The 22,452-nt window shown below is 43.7% G+C and overlaps 1 protein-coding gene across 1 annotated transcript in view; it reads right to left on the bottom strand.

Annotated features, from left to right (window-relative positions):
* SPON1 (spondin 1) overlaps positions 1–21,236 on the bottom strand; it is a 285,794-nt gene extending 264,558 nt beyond the window's left edge. Inside the window, exons 1-2 of the mRNA XM_035118396.2 lie at positions 20,346–21,236; positions 9,962–10,068 (exon numbers count right to left, since the gene is read on the bottom strand). Coding sequence (XP_034974287.1) covers positions 9,962–10,068; positions 20,346–20,595 — 357 coding nt within the window. The 5' untranslated portion in view covers positions 20,596–21,236. The remainder of the gene's footprint in view (positions 1–9,961; positions 10,069–20,345) is intronic.
* Positions 21,237–22,452: the final 1,216 nt, after the last annotated feature.

Raw genomic sequence — 22,452 nt, 5'->3', positions numbered from 1 at the left:
TTTCATTTTGCTTCGACTCAGACCAACACGGCTACCTACCTCAACAAGCCAAGTATGCCAGTCACCTGATGTCGCAATGGCCTGTGTGCTGTTTGAAACCAACCTGTGGAGGGAAAGGCACATCCCACAAAATGGAAATGGTCACACCTTTGTGAAATGCTGTACACAGCATGGCCAAAGGTCACTAGTGGAAACCTGCATAAAGATTTTCACTAGTGCAACAGGGCTTTCTCTTCCCACTCCACCCTCCAAATTGCCTCAGTGGAGACAGGAGAAGCCCCAGAACAGTGTGGAGGGGAGATCATTCTGTCAGGCCTGTGCTGACACAGCGATCCCCTTACTGCTACCTTGAACTTATCCTATAGTCTACAACAACTGAAGAACACCATTTTGGCTACCACTGGTTTAACATATTGTTGTGATTCTATGTTTAACTTCACAACAGTGGCTGGGTGATATCCCACTGTCATCTTCATGAAGTCTATTTGTTTCGACGTTTCTACTTATGACTAGCACTAGTTGTCACATATCTTAGTAATTTGGGTGTGCTTTAGGGGAGTTATTGGGTTGCAGGTAAAAAAAGATAAAAAGGTAAAGGACTCCTGGACAGTTACCGCAAGTCCAGTTGAATTTGACTATGGGGTGTGGCACTCCTCTTGCTTTCAGGCCAAGGGAGCCAGTGTTTGTCTGCAGATAGCTTTTTCGGGTCATGTGGCCAGCATGACTAAGCTGCTTCTGGCACAATGGGACACCATGACAGAAGCCAGAGCGCAAGGGAATGCCATTTGCCTTCCTGCCACAGCGATGCCTATTTACTAGCGCTGATATGTTTGGGAACTGCAAGATTGGCAGGAGCTGGGACAAAACAACAGGCTGCATATAGGTTTAGTCAGTGCTTTTTTTCTTAAAAAAATGTTTAGGGGTACTCTCATTTTTCTACTCATAGTGAAATACTGCCCCTCAATAAAGCCAAACTTAGATTCACAAAATGTTTAGGGGTATGCGTACCCCCAGAAAAAAGCACTGGATTTAGTCATAGTTAGAGTAGACCCCAAGAAATCAAGAGAAATTAAGCTAGCAATGAGTAACTTGATTCCCATTTATTTCAATGGGTTTACTCTAAGAATGACTAAGTCTGGAACCAACTCACTCAGTTACATTGATCTTATCGCTGACTCTATACAAGTCAGCTTGGAATGTTCATAAAATTGGGGAGGGGGGAATTGGAACCATAGCACAGATTTATACAACGGGAAAGGAACTGGTCAAAGAGAAGAACACCGAAGCGTTCTGTTAAAAAGCAAACTTTCAAACTGGAAAGAGTAGCCAGTGCAGCTCCTCAAAGATGAGTCGTAGGACGTGCTGATCAATATTTCATTAGAGATACTGAGGAGTGAAATAGGAGCAAGCTGATAAAATCTACTGATTACATCAAGATAGGAGACTTTGTTAACACATGCAAGGATTAGGACATTTTGCAGGACAAACTGAGTAACTTCATGGTCCCTCCAAATAGGAACAGAATCAAATGCAATTGTAATATGACCTATCTGGGGTGTACTGTGTATATTTTGTGATACACGCAGACACATATAAACACACACAAAACATGAGCACTTAACAGCTGAGATCACAGAGAGAGCATAAGTCATAGAGGAGAGGATCACAGAGTGACCATAAGCCAGTAATATAATCACTTGACTTGTAACTCAGTCTCATTTCCCAGAGGGTCAGATAAGTAACCAATCATCTAATTCAATCTGAAATATCACTGGGATCTCCGAGCATGCCTGCAAAAACTTTCCATTTTGCCTCCCAAAGAGATTTTTTTTTCAATTGCTGATTTCTAATGGTGCCCATCTGTAATGCCTACAGCTGGGGAAAATAACAGACAGAGAGAAAATCTGTCTTAATCCTAAATAGTATGGCTGTTATTCAGTAACTTATCCAAAGCCTTGCCTAGGAGCTTGTTACAGTACTGTAAAAATAAATGCATTGCAGCTCAGGTGAGCTGCTGAAGCAGCTGTGTGATGGGGTTGGCTGCTGCATTCGGGAAAATATAGGACCTCTGGCTTCAGGTTTATTAAGAGGGTTGGGAGATCTTCAGGGTAGAGAGGAGCTCAAAAAGGAAGGATTTTTTTTTATTTAATTGAAAGATTCTGAATTAAAAATCCCTAAAGCAAAACTATTGCTGTTATGCCTCCAGGAAAGATTGTTAGATTGGGTCTATGGCTTGAACCAATCTGACCTATGTTGGTACAGGATCATGGTTACAAGCCTTCTTCTTTTTATATCGATCCAATTTCAAACTCATCAAAATGATGGCACTTCTTTTCACAAGGAGACAAAATACATTAGATTTCCAGTCCTGCAGTGAAGCTTCCCCCTCAATCTGCTTTGGAGATCCCCCCAGTGCTCTGGAGCAGATGTTGAGAAGTGGTGGTTGGGGGGCTGCAAGAGGCATGGCAGGAGAGGAAAGGGAATTTCTATTGCACACGTGTATGTCTGTTGTGCGAACAGAACCAGAGCATTGGATGCAGCTTCATCTTTCCAATTCTCTTTGAGCTTTATCTTAAGCAAAGGGCCTTTAATCCTGTGACAACGATGGCACTGGTAGAAAGGAGAAAGCTAATGAAGAAGTAAACTTATTTTTTTCCCAGCCTCTGCATACTCTACACAGATGCTTGAACAGCTGGGCTATTTAAAAGATCAAGACCTCCTTGATTTATGATTAATGATGGTTGACCAGATCTGCTGAGTTACTGAACATGTAAAACCAAATCAGCAAGAAAAAGCCTTTGGAGGCTTAAATGGACTCCACAGACCAGACCCAAGCCAGTCATCTAATACAGATGACTACGCTAAGATGCCAACTTGATGAGGATATAAAATGATCAGAACACTTGAAAAATTGCTAGATTTGCAGGCTCTCTCATCAAATTAACCTATTTATGCATTAAAAATAAAGTGGAAACATTAATTTGAGTTCTATCTTTGAGGATTTGTAATCACGTACAAAGAATCATAAATTAAAACAAAAAGGGTATTTTCTGATCTTCCCCTTGTCATATTTTTCTGAATGTCTCTTACACTACTAGCATGGCTGCATACAGATTATTTTAAGCAGTTTTATGGATACACTTTGGTTGTGTGGTATTTCAAAAGAAAGTGCTGGTACCTTTTATAGAATTAATATTTTTAATCATTTCAGCAGCTCTTGTGTTTTTCTGGCATTAATACCTTGCTATTTTGAAACAGAAAGAAAATGTTTTCATTCTGATGATCAGCCAACTTGTAAGTCAATAAAGTCAACAACGATTCTAAACTCCACTGAAAATAGACCTGAGCTGAAATTAAGGAACATTATATGAAAGACTTTCCCTCCATGAAATACACAACCCATTTCACTGATTAGGTGGGAAGGCTGCGAAATGAGGCAAAGATGATGGGAAGCATGGCTTTCAGTCTTATTTAGCCTTGTGATAAGGATGCAGTTCTGTGGTGATATGTTCCATAGGTATGCTCACCTCATGAATCGTCTTCATATAAGAATCAAGATGCAAGGCCTTTGCTCTCTCCCACTTCTATGTGTATGCATGTATGAAAGCTACTTAAGAGGACATGCTGTACAATTGCAGCATTGAATAATAATAATAATAATAATAATAATAATAATAATAATAATAATTAACATTAAGTGACAGCTTTTAATCTGTCCTTAAAATTGAATCTGCCCTTAAAGCAATCAGACGATGCCACAGCCACTCAGAAGGCTCAAAAGAGCAGCCCTGGCCTTTGCATGCAAATACACATTGCACATCAACACTAGCAGCATAAAAATGGAACTGGGTGCAGGGATGGCCCTGCCAGTAGGTAGTGTAAGGCAACTGCCTCAAGAGGCAGGTGCTGAGGGTCAGCATTCTCCTCTGTTGTGTGTGTGCCATGCAGCCTATCCTTCACCCTGCAGCCTTCACATGAGCTTGACACATGGCACTATCCCATTGGCAGTGTTTAATAACTTCAACCGGCAGTCTAGTCAGCATGTGCATGTGGAGTGTAGCTTGCCCTTGGCCTCAGGCAGCAAAATGTCTCAAGTCGGCCCTGAGCAGCCTTGCAAGTGATAGTATATCAAACTTTAGTTTGAATCTGTATTTAAAGCAACATTTCCTAAAAACACCCCTGTATGGTACTATGCAAGGAATGAGTTGCGCTTTGCACCAATGCTGGAATAACAACTACTGGACTTTTAGAAGACATCTGAAGGCAGCCCTGTTTAGGGAGGCTTTTTAATGTTTAATAGATTACTGTATTTTATTTTTCTGTCGGAAGCCGCTCAGAGTGGGAAACCCAGCCAGATGGATGGGGTCTAAATAATATGTTGTTGTTGTTGTTGTTGTTGTTGTTGTTGTTGTTGTTGTTGTTGTTAAAGAGGCTATTACTGGATGACACCTTCCCCCTCCATGTCTTGCTCCAGATCTTACATACCTCCTCCCCCCTTACTGGAAGAATTGTGAGTGGTTCTAAACAGATATTCACCTCCAGACGCCTCCCTGGTCAGCACCTTCTCACTCATTGGGACAATTTTAGAACCTCACTTTCCATGAGGCGAGTGCAACTCATGATCCCCCTTCACATAAGGATACAGATGCCAGATCCTTCGCTTTCTCCCGCTTCTACATTCAGTAAACACACTTTCCTTCCGAATGCTCTTTTTACAAATGTATGAAGGTTGGTTAGGAGAGTAGAGTGAAATGCTGGATAAATGCAACATTGCCCTAGACCAGGCATCCCCAAACTTCGGCCCTCCAGATGTTTTGGACTACAATTCCCATCTTCCCCGATCACTGGTCCTGTTAGCTAGGGATCATGGGAGTTGTAGGCCAAAACATCTGGAGGGCCGCAGTTTGGGGATGCCTGGTCTAGACAGTGGTACCTCTGGTTACAAACACCTCAGGTTACAAACACCTCGGGTTACAGACTATGCTAACCTGGAAGTAGTACCTCAGGTTAAGAACTTTACCTCAGGATGAGAACAGAAATCGAGCGGCGGCAGCAGGAGGCCCATTAGCTAAAAGTGGTACCTCAGGTTAAGAACAGTTTCAGATTAAGAACAGACCTCTGGAACGAATTAAGTTCATAACCAGAGGTACCACTGTATAACAACGACTTCAGTCAGCATTTCAAAATTTCAAAACATTCTACATTAAAAACATATATCAAATTTTAGTTTGAATCTGTATTTAAAGCAACATTCCCCCCAAACACCCCTGTATGGTACTATGCAAGGGATGAGTTGCGCTTTGCACCAATGCTGGAATAGCTGATCTTATGAGGTGCCACCTCAGCTCTGCACAGCTGTGTCGGACTTGAGGCACTCAGCATCCCAGTTCAACAACAGTGGCACAAACCTTTGCTTGCACTGCTGCAGGAAAACCTGCCCATGGGAGCTGGGCAGCTTGGAAGTTTTTTTGTTTTTGCTTTTTTAAATTAAAAAAAACCTGTACAAAAGCTGCTTTCAAAATAGTGGCATCACCTCATGACTAGAGGCCTGGCATAATCCTAATGCAGCGTTTATGAACTCTCGTTTTTCACCCAGCTAGTGGCACACAGGGCAACTATAATGCAAAGCTACACATTAGTGAAGCTGATACTTGAATCTTTAATGAACGCAGGCATTACAGGCAGGTGTTAGCTCTACAAAGAGCACTTAATAGAGTGTTTGCAGGTGGAAGGACAATGAGTTCTCTTTCATGCCCCAAAAAATGAATTTAGCTATTCAAAAACTTTCGAAATATTCATCTGCCAATTAAAATGCTGATTTCAGCTTCTAAGCGGTATAATAAAACTAATTAAATAGCTTAATAATTATCCCTCCACTGAGATCCATGAGGCATTTGCTGATATTTAGAAAATTCAATTTTCTGCCAACTCTCATCAAAAGTTCAAAATTCTTGCCTACTTCTGCAAAGTGAAGGGATGTTTTTACTGGATTTTTTTAAACAAAAAACAAAAAAACTTGCTGGTCTGATGCTGAAAAAGTTAGGCCTGGAGCCCAGACCCTTGTAAAAACCTCTTTTTCTTGTCAATGCTGAAAAGTTAATTGGAAATTAGCTACAATAGGACATTAAGGGTGGGAATGCGCCCAACTGTGGAAAGAAGAAAATAACCCCTTTTTTATTGTAAAGGAGAAATTATAATTAAGTTACAGGAAATGATCCACACTAATTTTTATTTGCTATGATTTGTGTGATGACCTAGCTCAAAACTTTTTCTAGACTTCCTAAACTGCCCTGTTAAATTCACAATTTGAATTTTGAATATTGCTGTTTCATACAATTTCCATGCTGTTCCTTGTCTTTTGCCACTCATTAGACCAAGGCTCAGCAACCTTTTTCAGCAGTGGGCCAGTCCACCATCCCTCAGACCATGTGGTGGGCCAGACTATTTTTTGGGGGGGGGGAATGAACAAATTCCTATGCCCCTCAAATAACCCAGAGATGCATTTTATATAAAAGCACACATTCTACTCATGTAAAAACACCCTGATTCCCGGACTGTCCACGGGCCAGATTTAGAAGGTGATTGGGCCTCATCTGGCCCACGGGCCTTAGGTTGCATTAGACCTATATCCCTCAGTATATTAAAAATGGTATTTCTGAACTTACTTTGGGACGTGAGACTGTCAGGTTGTCATACACCAAGCTAGATCATATTTCCCAATATTTTCCAGCCCTACCTCAGTACCGAATTAGTGGAGCAAGCCCTTCTGGCTTGCACTTATAAAGACTTGAGGAATGAGATTATCACCCCTCTTTTATTGTTCATTCCGGATTGCCCAATCACTGCCACAGTGTCCTTTCTCTTGGCAGATCAAGATGAGCAGTTGACAGCAAAGGCTGCAAGGTTATTAGCTGGGACAATCAGAATAAGATCCACTATTTGACTATTGATTCAACACCCTAAAAAGTATTTTATATAATTGACTTTTTTCCTATTCTTTGTATATCCTATTGTTGTTTTATTGTTATGGCCGATGGCAGACGCAAATAAAGATTCATTCATTCATTTCCAGCCCTACCTCAAGATGACAGGGATTGAACCAAGGACCTTTGATCTGCAAGGCAGCTGCACTATTTCAGGGTTTGGGGAGATGGAAAACATTCCTGTTTTCCTGAAGAAACCGCCCAAAAGAGAGGAGGAGGTGTCACAACTGTGAGCAAGCAGGTGAGAGGCAGGGAGGTGGCCTGGCACTCAGATGCAAATCTGCCCCCTCTAGAGCGTCAGCCCTTCTGCTGCTGCACTTAATAAGGGCAGACTAAGAAGGTATTAGAAACCAAAATCTGCACCCACACGTCAAGTTGCCTCTCATATACAGTCAGACCTCTGATTGAGTTCGCTTCATGTTGCGGATTTTCGGGTTGATGTCATTAGACTGGGAAGAACATAAGGTAGGTTGGGTGAGATGTTATAGAGAGGGAGGGGCGGGTATGACATAGGACTGCCCTTTCACATGTCAGGCCCATCTGTTTTTATGTGCAATTCTAATCTTACATACATATATAGGCTGAAGATATGAAAAACCAAAGAGTCCATCCAAATAGATTGAAGGCAGGAACACCAGCATGTTCAATACACTCCATGTGTTTCTAAATTCTGCATTAGCAGAAAAGGAGCTTACAAACAGGGGACAATGAGTTTATTTTCACTGTCAGTTTCCTAGTGGCTCTCCAGAATGTGTTTGATATGTTTTTTTTTCTAAAATGCTTAAGCCCATGTCACAGAATGGTAAACCTGTAAGAATACTAAATCTGCAAGAATAGTAATCCTATTCTCGTTTGGCAAACTCCATATTATTAACAGTGGATAATATTGTTATCAAGCAGAGAGTGCTTATTTTTCTGCTTAAACATCCTCAGCTGAAAGTTTCAGCAAAAATTGAGCTGCATGACTCAGTACAGATGTCTGTGAAGTATGAAAATGATCTGCGTTAAACAAACAACAACAAAAAACCACCCCAGGCACAATAAAAGTTAAGATTATGTATTTTATAGGATCACAACTGCTGGATTGATTGCACAAGATATAAACACTTCAATGAGCAAAGAATTAAGCTGAAAATGGACAAAGAGGAATTTATGTTGCCCCATACATTCTCTAAATCAGTGGTCCTCAACCTTGGGCCTCCAGATGTTTTTGGCCTACAACTCCCATGATCCCTAGCTAGCAGGACCAGTGGTCAGGGATGATGGGAATTGTAGTGTCAAAACATCTGGAGGCCCAAGGTTGAGGACCACTGCTCTAAATGATAGAGTTGAGCCTTGACACTTCACTTATCAGTCGGGGTCACGGAGGGGGCGAGGTGGAGAATTCAGCAAAATGACAATATGGTGTGCTATGATCAGGTAGGAAGTGAGGGAACCTGCAGGACCATGTGCTTGCTGGATACCAGGGAGGAACAGAAAGCCTCTTACCTTCCCAGAAATGCTGCTTCCAGTTTAGCAAAGAGCATTGCATGAGAAAAGTTATCCCAAATTCAGAAGAGTTTCTCAATTTAGGCAAGCCAAACTGTGTAACAGGTTACATAAGGTCATTCCCAAGACTTTTGTATGGCCCACTGTATTTATACACTGTATTTTCCATATTGATATTCTGAAGCACAGATCAATGATACATTGAAAACTTCTGAAAGCTCTTGCATAACTGGTTAAGGAACATGAAGCAGAGGGTAGGAATAAATGGACAGTTTTCCCAATGGACAGATGTAGAAAGTGAAGCCCACAAGGAACCTGTGTTCTTTAAACTTCTTCATTCATGATTTAGAGTTAGGAGTAGGCAGAGAGGCAGTAAAGTCTGCTGATGATATCAGTTGTTCAATGTGGTTAAAACGAAAAGGGATTGCAAGCAGCTCGGAAAGGATTTCTCCAAACTAGGTGAATGGGCAGTAAAATGTCAAATACAATTCAGTGTAAGAAAGGGTAAAGTTGTGGCACATAAATCCTAATTTCACATATATGTTCATGCAGTCTGAACTGGAAGCTCTTGACCAATTGAATGAAATGCTGAGGAAATTCCTACAGGTAGAAAATTCCCAAGTTCAGAGGAGGTCAACAAGAGCAACAGTGGTCTCACTAAGTCAGTGTAATTGATAAATATAATCTTTCTAGCAGTACAGATGCAAAAACAATATTCCTTCCTAACTTGAACTTGCTGTTTTTATTTGCTTTTTAGTTCATGAACTATTAGGGAACATGAAAGTCATGTGATTAATGATTTCTTGGAAAACTCAAGGGCTCCAGGACAAAGCAGACCAGATTGCAGTTCGCTAAAGCACATTTCAGTAAGACAAAACTGCCACCCTATGCATACCGTAATTATTTAGGCATAAACCCCAGTGAACTAAGTGAGACCTACTTCCAAGTGATGATGACTAGATTCAAACTACATAGCTATCAAAATGCCACCATGTTAAAATAATATCTGCTAGTCTGGAAAAAGGAGTGTAGACAATAAGAGACCAAGTGCTGGACAAAGTAAACATTGTAAAAATATTTGGAGCTGACTATATTTGTTATGAATAGCTGCATACCAGAGTCAACCTCCAATTTCTTGCAACTTGTCTGTCAAAGTATCTAAGATTGCAATCCTATGCGTACTCAACTTGGAATTAAGTTCCATTGACTTCAGTAGGGCTTACTTCTAAGTAAACATGCCTAAGATTGAGCTATAAGTGTATAAATCCACTGATACTTAAATCCAGCCAACTTAACAGTACATGCCGAAATCTTTTCCTGTAGAAATCTGATCTTTAGCTGGAGTTGCAAAGCTTATCCCATGCCTGCAACTACAGAGATATTGATATCAACACAAATAGATTATGTTGTTTTGTACAGTATCCATCCTGCTGTGAAATAACTATCCAGACAGACACTCTGAAGGTGAAGTTCAAGAGCCAGCTACTCACCTGAAAAGTCCCTGCGTGGTCTTCTTCTTTCTCTCCCTCTTTGCCCTCTTTCAAAGCAATCAGTGTGAATCCACGAAAATAAGCTGGAGTGGCAGCGGAAAGTGTTACTGGGGGCAAAAAGGCAGGAAAATAAGACTTTTAAAATGAGTTTGTTTCTACAGAGCTTTTTAACAAGATACTTTAGACAATACTTTTTTTGCAGTGGGTGGTGGCGGGCTTCAGTCATGGCCCTGCCAGTGGGATCCCTTCACCCGAAGGAAACAGGGCATGCAAACATTGAATTCTCTTAGACTGCTTATGATCTTCTTGGATATTCTGTGGAAAGTGGAAATGGTAGTGCTGTTTGAGGCCCCTCTACTGGACTTGGGGCCCTGGAAAATGTCCACATCTACCACCTCCTGGAGCCAACCTTGATCTTGGCGAACACTGGGCTAACTTTTAATTACAGTCATACCTCGGGTTACAGACACTTCAGGTTGCGTCTTTTTAGGTTGCGTCCCGCGCCGAACCCAGAAGTATCAGAATGGGTTACTTCCGGATTTCGGCAATCGTGCTTTGCACATGTGTAGAAGTGCCGAATCGTGACCCGCTCGTGCGCAGACGTGGCACTGCGGGTTGCAAATGCTGCGGGTTGCAAACGTGCTTCCCACACAGATCATGTTCGCAACCCAAACGTCCACTGTAATGGTAGAAGACCAGCCATCATTTCTTAATAATGCTTTTATATATGCATATTACATACTTAACAGTGTTTCAAAATACTTTATGTACTTTTAAAAAAAATCTTTACAAGAACACCATAAAGTCAATCAACACTATTATCCCTATAATTCAGATGGGGGCTGTGGCAGCTGAGAATGGCTGTAGTTCTTTCACAGAAGAAGCAACGTTTAAAGTGCTAACTTCCTGGTTGGCACTGATCTCCCACAGTGAGCTGGAAGTGGAATTAAAACTGTGGTTCCATACAGCAGTTAATGCAGATCTCTTGTTCCTTGTAACAATCCTACATTCCTGCAAAGCAAGCATACTAAGGAGTGAATCCACTGTTTGTGTGAAGGCTTCACATTCTAGAAAGTATGCTTAACTCGCATTCAAATAAACACTCCAAATAAACACTCCATGGGAGAGGAGGTAGCTGTGCCCAGGCATTCCCCCCTCTTGACCAGAAGTGTTCCCCAAGGCTCAATCTCTGTAAAAGGCCCTCCAGCCCCGCCATATGGCAGGGATGTAAGGACGAGAGATAAAACCCCAGGATTCCTTTAACGGAATACTTCTATATGGAGCACAGTTAAGAAGAGGGTAGGCATGTAGATGCCACACCCCTCCTCCAACCAAATTAATTAACCAAAAGCCTAACTGCCAACCTAACAAGTTGTGATGATTTGCTAAGCAGTAGGCAAAAACCAAATGGCAAAGCCAATCAGCCAGATGACAAAATTCCTACTGGGCTCCTTCAACAGGCGACCCCGTGACAGGCAAAGCACTTAATAATAATAAGTTGCATTACTGAAATAAATGCACTTTTAGATGATATTCAAATTTCCGAGTTTCACCTGTACTTGTATTGATAGTTCTGGTTTTGATTCCTTTCCAAATGATTCCTTCCATTAAATTTTCTTTTTCATTACTACAAGAGATCAGAATCAATATTTCCTGACAGCTGTTTACTTTGACCTCTTTCCTTAGTTTCAGCCACTTCAGAAACTACAGATGATTTTGTTTTTAGGGGGATTCATTTCCTTTTCCTTTCACTAAAGACTTCACTTTAAAACAAAATAACATCTAGTGGCAGCCTCCACACTTTCTCATGCTTACAAATAAGCCCAGCTGAGAACGTCATGGGGCTTTCAGAAAGGATAGTCACCCAGGAAGTGCAGACCATGGAGGAGATGAAAGAAAGGTCACTCACGAACACCCCATGGTCACCTTGAAACCGAGGCAAGCTCAACAAAAAACCTACCCCTCATCTATGAAAAATCCAGTGAAATTTTCTTTCTCCTTTGCTAATTTCCACATGCAGTTCATTTTCTCATTGACAGAGAATGGTTGGGAAAAGCACGTGGGGGGAAAAAATCACCACATAAAAGTAATGTAGAGTAGACCCATTAAAATCAATGAGCTTGACTAAGTTATGCCCATTAATTTCAAGAGGTCTATTCTGAGCAAATCTTAGTGGAATATCACCCCTGAAAACAAGTACAATCTCTGTAGAAGCTAAACTCAGCAAACAGAATTAGTATGTTATGGCAGTGGTTCATTAGGTCAATATCCATTTCCACCCCTTCTTGTATAAATCCCTTCTTAGTTAGTAGGATTCACATTTGTTCCTCCTACAGAGAAATGTGATGGGATCACAGCTACACAGATAAATGCTTAATTCCCTTCCTTTATACAACAAAGCCACAGTAGCACTGACTAATGCAAAGCTAGGCAAAATGTCAAAAGTGCATTGCCGAAGGGAATGGATCTCTCTCCCCACATTTTTTTCCTACTCTGTACTAAACAATGTACTTCAGTTTTCATATTGCTTTTTCAGAAGAGGCCACAATAAACCAAAATGTCACATCAAATTGCCAATGGGGAGTTGTTTGTTGGCTACTTTTTAGGCAGGGGAGGACCCACTTTGAAATAAAACTAAAACATTTTCTGTGGATAAAATTACTTGGGAATTCCCTGCAGGCTGATTGCATAATGCTTAATTAAACTGGTTGCAGATCACAGTTTATTCTATTTAAAAGAATGTATACAGTGGAGAATTCAAACCAGTGTTCAACTCTCTGATGGAACTAGTGTATTATTCCAGTTTAACACAAACCAATAAAAGGGAATCTTCAGTACAATCTATTCTTTTCCCTGCTTATGGGAATAATGTTATGTGTTCTCATTTTAGTATTCTCTTTCATGAGTAGGTGAGCATCTAGTGCTCATGATTTATATGGCAAGCCTCCTAATTTTATCATATCGCAGAAGCAGTGCTACAGCCTTCCAGTCATTTGACTACACGAGTCTCCTAGTTATTAGCCCCCCGTCCCATTTCCCTAGTTCTCCTGGTTATAGGGCAAAATCTGAATACATGAATACTTAAATCAAACAAATACTTGCAGTGTATCCATACTTAAAAGTTTCTGCGTTTGATAGTAATGCTGTGTTCTTTTTAAACGCCAGACTCACAGCTACAAACTAGCAATTATTATTTCCATCCATGTACTCTTGTATAAAATCATGCCAGTATGTAATCAAGAGAAAAGGGCATTGCCACTGATGCAGCACCCAAATTGGGAACAGTTTGTCAACTATAATTTCTAATAGGGTTTCTACAATAACCTCTATCTCACAACCCCCAACCCCACAATATAACTTCAAGCAATTAGGCCAATTGGTGGTTTTCCCTAGGATAAGTCCCATCTTAATAATTTCAGTGGAACTTACTCCCAGCCAAGTATGCATAGGATTGCAGCCTAAGCCATACACAACCCACCAGCCCTGCATGATGGCTTGGCCAGTGCTTGGCAAGGCAACCCTCCTGGTTTCCCCACCCACCCTTAGGTAGGTTTATCAAGCCCCTTGTGAACTGCAAATCTAAATTAATGTTCTGTGTCTCTCTTGGTGAATTACAAATTTATGCATGTAAAGTAAAATGTGTCAAACCTTCCAGATCATGTATTTTATTTATTGTATTCATTTCTTGCTCTTCCTTTAGAGAAGGGCTATCATGAGAAACCCACTTCTCTGATATCCATTCAGGTAATAATAATTAGGCACCCCAGCACCTAAGGGTACGGCGGAACTCCAGGCCTTCTTGGGACTGTTGAATTTTTACCATGCCTTCTTACCCCACAAGGCAGCGGTAACGGAGCCCCTACACAGACTGTTAGACAAGTGGGCCCCATGCGTGTGGGGGCAGCGCCAGGAGGCCGCGTTCCAAGCAGTCAAAGATCTGCTCGTCTCGGTCCTGGCGCACTTTGATGAGAGGTTGCCAGTGGTGCTGGCATGCAATGCCTCACCCTATGACGTCAGCGTTGTACTAGGCCACCAACTTCCGGACAGAAGAGGGGTGCCGGTGGCTTACTTTTCCTAGACCCTCTCCACAGCCGAAAGGAACTATTCACAAATAGACAAAGAGGGCCTGGCAATCGTGAAGGGAGTAAAGAAATTTCACAATTTCTTGTATGAGTGCCCCTTTACTGTGGTGACCGACCACAAGCCGCTGTGTGGGCCTATTTGCCCCGAGAAGCAGACCCTTCAAGTACTGTCCCATCTGTCACCCCGTGTCCTCAGGTGGTCAGTTTTCCTCACCAGCTACCAGTATACACTGGTCCACCAACCCGGGAAGGTGATGGGCCACGTGGATGCCCTCAACAGACTGCCACTACCTGAGACCCACCCCGACCCAGCACCCATACATGAGGTCATGAGCCTGGAACAGCTTCCTGACCACCCCATTCAGGTGCCATGAAGGACAGGGTCATCTCCTGGGTCCTGGACTGGGTGCGGTGGGGATGGCCCAGTAGCAACCCCGGGTCAGAATTTGCGGGCTATACGACCCGCAAACATGAACTATCAGCCCACAAGGGTTGCCTGTTATGGGGAAGCAGGGTGGTCATTCCCCAGCCTCTTCGCCAAAAGGCCCTCACAGCCCTACACGAAACACACCCAGGGGTAGTGAGAATGAAGGCCCTTGCAAGGAGCTATGTGTGGTGGCCAGGAATCGATGGGGAGATAGAGGCCCGGGTTAAATACTGCCAGACCTGCCAGGAGCGCGTGGTCCCAACTGCATGTGGACTTTGCTGGCCGCTTCCAGGGAAGGACATTCTTCATACTCCAAATGTCTGGAGGTTGCCCAGGTACCATCCACTTCCACAGCTGCGGCCATCCGAGTACTACGTAGGCTGATCGCAACCCACGGGCTCCCTGACACCCTCGTCTTGAACAACGGAACAGCATTCACGTCACAGGAGTTCCAGACTTTGCAACGCAAAACACCATCCGCCATGCATGATTGGTGCCATTCCACCCTGCCACCAATGGCCAAGCAGACCACCATGGTGCGGACCACCAAGAATGCCCTCCACCGCATGACGCAAGGGGACTGGGAGTACCACCTCACTGCATTTCTCTTAGCCCAGCATAGCACCCCCAGCACAACAACCGGCCGGAGCCCAGAGGAACTACTCATGGGCCGGTGTCTCACAACAAGACTGGACCACCTTCACCCCGACAGGGCCCATGGTGATGCAGCAGTGGGGGAAGGTAGGAATCTCCAGACCTTCCAGACCCACGACCCAGTGGATGCAAAGAACTTCGGGGTGGGCCCAGCATGGGTACCCGCCACAGTCTCCAGGGCGACCAGCCCTGTGTCGTATGAGGTGCTAATGGAGGGGGGGGGGGCAAGCCTGGCACTGCCACTGCGATCAACTACAGTGACGATTCCCAGGGGGAAACCGCAAGGAGGGCTGGACAGAGGAATCCCAAGGGGATAGCAGAAGGGTGAGGCCCATAGAGCAGGAGGATCGGGTAAGGGAGGCAGAACTAGGAAGTCCAGAGGTGACCCCCAAGGTCGAGCAGCCACAGGAACCAGAACCACGACCAAGTGGACCAGCGGCACCTGACCCAACGGCCCTGTCACAGCCAGCAGCCCCGGAACAAGAGCCAAAACCAGGAACCCCTACTGAGAGACACTTGAGGCCACAACGCATACATAGGTGACCAGCATACCTCAACGACTACGAATGCTAACCTTCTGAGTGCAACGGGAACTTAGAGGGGAGGGGTGTTATGTACTACGCTTGGATCCTAGAACAAGTGGGATCCTAGAATGCAACAACTGATTGGCTTGCAGGAGAAGACCAATCAGGCTCCAGGAGGATGTTAATCAGCCAATCAGATGGGACTCATTGTGTAAATAATGTATATAAAAACCTGAGGTTTTGGGGGGGGCAATTCAATCACTGTTTTACAAGCTGCAATAAAGAGCATGAAGTCATTACAGGACTCCGAGTATATTTCACTCCCGAATGCCAAAAACCTGGAAGTGAGTGTTCCAGTTTTTGAATGTTTTGTTCGGAAGCTGAACATCGTACGTGACTTCTGCTTGAGTGCAGGAAGCTCCTGCAGCCAATCGGAAGCTGTGCCTTGGTTTTTGAACAGTTTCAGGAGTCAAACAGACTTCTGGAAGGGATTGTGTTCGGGAACCAAGGTGCCACTGTATATGCAAATTTGGCAGCTCTGTGAGACAGGACTAGAACAGAAATGGTAAGCTTGTAAAAAAGCAAAGATCAGGAACTGTTTGTTACAATTCCTGTTTATTACAATTATTATGTATTCTAGCTTCAGGAGGGCAGGGTTCAATCTGCAGCCATATTTTAACGCTTTTTACCTGCAATCATGAAACAAAAAATGTGTTTCTAAACTATTGCCAAGAGTGTCAAAGTTTTAGCAGGCAGAGTGTTAGGAAAACACCTACACTCATGATGCTAAAAAGAAAATCAAAAGAGCTGGCAACAACTTCCTCTGCCACTTAACTGAAAGAATTGAGAGAGCTACCTTGGATACGGCAGGCAAGAGGATAACGGGGACCCAAATGCAGACTTCACAGCACAATCATATGCATATTTAATTTGCTTGAGCATAAGTCCCACTGTGTTCAGTTGCCTGCACTCCCAGTTACATGTACATAACATTGTAGCCTTAGACCTTTGTCATGCTTCAGACAAAGGAAGATCTGAGAGGTCGAGGAACAGGCAGAGAAGGAACTTTCCTACCTTACCTCCTCATGCTCTCAGCTGAAGACAACTCTTTTAGGTTTATCTCATCTCTCCTATTGCTTCTGGAACAATGCAATCACTGCAGATACCACATAAAGCAGGCACCCCCAAACTTCAGCCCTCCAGATGTTTTGGACTACAATTCCCATCGTCCCTGACCACTGGTCCTCTTAGCTAGGGATCAAGGGAGTTGTAGGCCAAAACAAAACATCTGGAGGGCCGCAGTTTGGGGATGCCTGACATAAAGCATATATATGCACTGCATTTAAATAGAAGTTTAAATGGCTATCCACACCCCACCCTCGAATCCCAGCGAATGTATTTGGGTGAGAATGCTAAAATAAATCAAGTACACTTGGTGAATGCTGCTCTTGCAAGTTTTGTTGTGTTTTTGACAGGAAGGAGGCTTTTCTCATCCTCACAAAATTATTTCAGTGGCCCTTTACATATTGCCTCCAAAGAAGTGTAAGAAGGAGAACAAACTAGATGGGAGACAGTGTTGCCTAAAATATGCACCCACTAATTATATGAATAATTGCTTTGCTTTTGGTAAAAAAAAATGAGGTGCTGGTACTCATATTCTGATAAAAGTGTCATGGGTGCCAACAGAAAATGGCTGCCATGCACGGCAAAGAAAGAGGTCATGGTACTGTACTGGTGGGTACTGTTACAGAAAAAGCCATATGTATAGGTGCAAATTTAGAAACAATGAGTATAACTTAAATAGAAATACAATACATATAATGATACTAGGGAAGGCTAGATAGCACATGTGCCTGCTTAGTCTGCTGTCCAGATGCTAACTGTCGATGGGCAATTCCTAGGCCCTGTCTGCTCTCCCCCGTTTAATGGTTCTTTATCTTTAAGAGTTTCAAATAAAGGGGTGCCTTCTGTCAAGTAGGACATATGGCCACCCTCCTCAGAAAGGACAAAAGGCACCACGGAACACTGACAGTTGTTTTACAAGCTGCACCTTTCCACATGTGGCCATTTTTTTTCTACCCTCCACGTGACAGAATCCCTTTTGAGCCCATGAATGCAAACAGGGCAGCACAGATTATCAACATGCCCTGAACATATGCTAGTAAAGAGAGAACTGTGTGGTGAACTCTTCTGCAGGAACATTTTCCAGACACACCCTGCCACGTGGAGACTGAACGATTGGCCAAAGGGGAAAATCAGTAGTGTGAACCATCTGCTAAGCGGGGAAACAACTTGTCCCAAGTTCCAGGCCGCCCTGTGATATTTTGCTGCCTAAGGTGGAGCGGCAAAGGGTGGCCTCCACCAAGACAAAGTGGACCTGAGGCACAAAATCCCACAAGCACCTCTTCATCGCCCTGGCAGCACATATCCAACAATAATCAATTAAATAACCAACAAGGCATCTGTCTGAAGTGGCCACCTCCCTCTGCCAGCTCTGCCATGTGTTGATTCCTCTCTCTGCAAAAGTGTGAATCTTATTCCCATGGTTAGAAACCACCTCACACCCTGTGCTCATCCACAGAGAAGGAGCAGTTGTGAAGAGGAAAATCATGCTTGCTCTTTCTGTTTGAAGAACAGCTCCAGGTGGCAAACCCTTCTACCAGAAACCCCACACAGTGACAAAAACAGGTAAGAAAACAGACTAAGGATTTGGCACCAGGAGGTTCTTCCTCTCCCCCACTAATGCTCTCAGTCCCTGTTAACATCATTTGCTGAATCTTTGGCTATAACTCAGCTGTCTTTCTCAGCATCTTCTGCACAGTTTTTCTTGCTTCCTGGTAATTTATAGGCAGCAAAGCCTCAGTTTGTCCTTAATTAATCAGCTTTGCCTCTTACACAGATTTTGTTCAGATAAGACAGATATTTTCTAAGATCACTGTTATTACCCTTTTTAAAAAATACTGAGTCTAGGAAGGATTTTTTTTCCAGACTGTGTGATGTCATTTCATGTTGCATGAGAGAGACTTGTTAAATTCTTGTGACAGTTAATAAAAATAAAGCTAAGTGACAACATTAAACTGCTGTAGGAAACAGAAAGTTATACTTACAACATTTTCTCATGCTCCTCCCTTCTGGCTAAGTTTTAGGAGGATCTGGAATAATTTAGCTTTGAAAACTACAAGTAATGTGTGCTAAATTTCCAGTGTCACATCCTCTAATGAGCCAGAGATCAGAATCCGAAAACTTTTACCACTCGTAAATGTGTATGTAAATGATTATTTGATTGCATTCTGCTGGCAAAAACTTCATATTTCCTCCAAGTTTGTTCTGGAAGTTTATTTGAAAGTCTATTTTCCCCTCCAGTTCCAAGAAACAAAAAACCCTTCTTGGCAACTAAAAACAATACTCTGTAGAACTTTTCACTGCGCATATTTTTCAAACCTTTGCAAGAATATTTACGGGCCATTAAGAAACCCAATAGGCCTTGGCACAGAAAAGAGTTGCAAACTCAAAGTTTAGCTGGTCACCTGTTCATGGAGAATAATTTAAGGTATGGTGGTCGTTTTACACAGATTCAGCTTTATTTCTTTTATTCAAACCCAAATATTCACAAGTGGATAACATTCCCTTTGCTAAGAATGCAACCCTGTCCGGGTTTGCCTCATGGGAGAAGAAGGATGCTCTTTCACTTACTTTAGCTAAAGGTTGTGGGGGTGGGGGAAGATGCCAACCTCAAAAGTTGGGGCTACTTTAAGGTAACTAGGTTAATGAATTTGGAATGTTAATGACATCTGACACTTTTGCTCAAGGGCGCATTCAAGGTGGACTTAAATATTTTCCCAAAATATTTTAAAATAATAATCATGGGGGGGGGGGTGAACTGCCCTGCTAGGGAAGTTAGATATCATTATCTTAACAATGATCTGCTGTTCAAGCTGAAAATGTGATTTGTAGATATTTCCCAATTCCCATGTTATAAGGAGACACTCTGATTCTGAGAAAACTATAGGAAACCCCGGAGAAACATTTCGTAGAGTATTCACCCTCAGGACTCTTGCTGCTAGAGACTCTGTTTCCTCCATCCACTTGCCATTCCCCCCCCCCTTAAACTATTGTTTTCAGCTCCAGAGCTCATCCTAGGTACGGTACTCCTGATTGCATGCAAGGTGCCTTTCTCAGGACAGGAATTAACAAGTAGCGTAAAGGCCAAGTCGTTAGCCTGGGACCTAAGCGGAAACTGTGAGGAAAGCTGGTGCCTTTTCTTGGCCCATCTGCTCTCTCGTCCTATTCCTTTTCCTGTCTCACAGCAAGACCACTAGCAGCCTATTGAATATCTTCTGCCAAGTGAAATAATTTCCAGTCGCAACGCTGGAAAAGTGCAAGGGGCAATTTAGGTAAAAAGAGCAAGTCTGGGTGCTGCGTCGTAGAACAGGGATTCCTTTTACCCCCAGTTAGCATGCATTAATGGGGTGGGGGAGGAGAAAGAGCAACACACACAAACTCGATTTAAAAAAAACACACCGAACAAGTGTTGCTCCCTGTTTGCGTAGCAAAGCAACCCACCCCCCTAAACGGCGTCGTGCATCGCAGCAAGTTGCCTCCGTCCAGAGAAGAAGACTTCCTGCCCCCCCCAAAAAAAATCCGGGTTAGTTGCCCGACACTTGCTGCGCCCTTTGGAAGCGGCCAGCCCCACTTACCTCTGTAACTGTTTCCGGGCTTGTAGAAATCCGGATCGCCTTCCACGCGGAGGCTAAATTCATTATATCCCTCTCGCCTCGTGCCTTGGGCTCTCAGGATCCGGCTGCAGTAGCCTTCGGATTTGGGGGTTCTCTCTAAGGTCTCGTCCGCGAAGGAAGCGAATGTCACCAAGGGGAAAGCGCACGCCAGCAGCGGCAAGGCTCGCCAGTACCCGGGAGGCTGGCGAGGGGCTGCAGGATCAAGCCCCATCCTGGGGCGCTTTAAAACCCCGACGACAGCAACTTTGCGGGAGGTGGCGGGGAGGGGGGAAGACTCGACAAACGGGCAATGGTTATGGTCTGGCTGGGGCGGCGAAAGAGCAATCAAAATCGCAGCATGGGCAGCTTGAAAGCGAGGGCAAGGGAAAGACACCCCCCTCCCCGCGCGCTCTTCCCCTCTTCTTGTCTCCGGAGAAAGCGAAGCCAGGAGCTAAGCAACGCAGCCTGCGCTCGGCTGCAGCCCGCGATGGGTGCCCGACCCCCCGGCTGCTCCCCCGGTGCGCGGAGGAAAAGCGAGAGAAGGGAGGGAACCGGCTCGATCTCAAGGACCACCGTAGCCGATGCGAAGCAGAGCAGGAGGAGGAGAGGACTGATCTTGCCCAGATCCGAAGTGAAGTGCTGTTTTGTTTCAGACCTTGTGATTAGCAGCTCGGCGATGTTTACTTAGGCAGCCGAGCTCTCTTCGCAGGGGTCGGCGAAATAGCGGAGCAAGGGTGCGTGGGTGGTTGCGCGGCGCCGGCGCCAAGACACACGTGTGTGTGTGTGGTGGGGAGCGTTCCCCACTGGGCGGATCGAACGGGAGGGCTTTGGGAACCGATCACCGAAATCCGTGCCCGAGTCTGTAGGAACTCCGCGGGTGAGAAGGGACAGCGAGGCGGAATGCCCTGCTTAAAAAGCCTCCCCGGGCCAGAGGACCCCTAAGGTAGACGGACACGTGTCAAAGCCGCCCCTACCTCCAAGCCTCCCACGAGGCTTGAAGTTTCCGAAGACAAACTTTGGCAGCATCACGAAGTAGGGGATATGATATGTTATTTCAATGATTTGTCATTATTTATTAAACTTTTAGACCGTCCTTCATTCGAAGACTGCAAGGCGGTTTACAAAACCCCACAAAGCTAAAGAGATGCCCTCAAAGCAAATAAAATAATAATAATAATAATAATAATAATAATAATAATAATAAGGGGTGTTGCACAGCAGCCCGATCCTATGTGTGATTACTCAAAAGAAAGCACCACTGACAAATTGCCTGGTTATCCGAGGGTGAAGGGAAGTATAGAAATTTAAATAAAGTAAGAATAAATAAATACATTCAGTGACACATCCTTGGAAATAAGATGTTATAGAATAAGGCAGGTGGTTGTGACTGTCAGGTGGATTGAGTCAGTGGTGCCCTTGGGACCCCACTCAAGTACAACTGGGCGGAGGGTTAATAATGATAATAATAATAATAATAATAATAATAATAATAATAATAATAATAATAATAATAATTTATTACTTATACCCCACCCATCTGGCTAGGTTTCCTCAGCCAGTCTGGGTGGCTCCCAACAGAATATTAAAAGCACGATAAAACATCAAACATTTAAAACTTCCCTAAACAGGGCTGTCTTCAGATGTCTTCTAAAAGTCAGATAGTTGTTTATTTCCTTGACATGTTGCCTTGCCACATGTTGACACAAGCCAAATAATGGACATTGCCAGATCCAGGTGGAGTCCACAATACCATTAATTCCAGAGTCTTCAACTACCAAACTGCACCACTGGATGGAGTCTTTGGAGGCAGGAGAGCTGCTTCCGTAGTTTTGGTGGATAGTGCAGTTGAGGCGGGAAGGTTTGAAGCGTTGGGTTTAGTAGTGTTTAGCATGGCCTTGGGTCTACCAGCAGGGGACCTGGCCAATTAGAGTACAGGAAATGACATGACAACAACCTGCAACTCCCTCAGGCACAAAGTCTTAGTGTTTTTAAGTGTCAGGTGTAACTTCAGCATGTTTCCTACACTACACAAAGCATGTTTCCTACACTAAAACACCTGGTGATGGATCCAAGGCAAGAATATTGACCA

Source organism: Zootoca vivipara, chromosome 1 (genome assembly GCF_963506605.1).
Source record: "Zootoca vivipara chromosome 1, rZooViv1.1, whole genome shotgun sequence".
NCBI lineage: Eukaryota > Metazoa > Chordata > Lepidosauria > Squamata > Lacertidae > Zootoca > Zootoca vivipara.
This window is presented reverse-complemented; position numbering and strand designations above follow the sequence as displayed.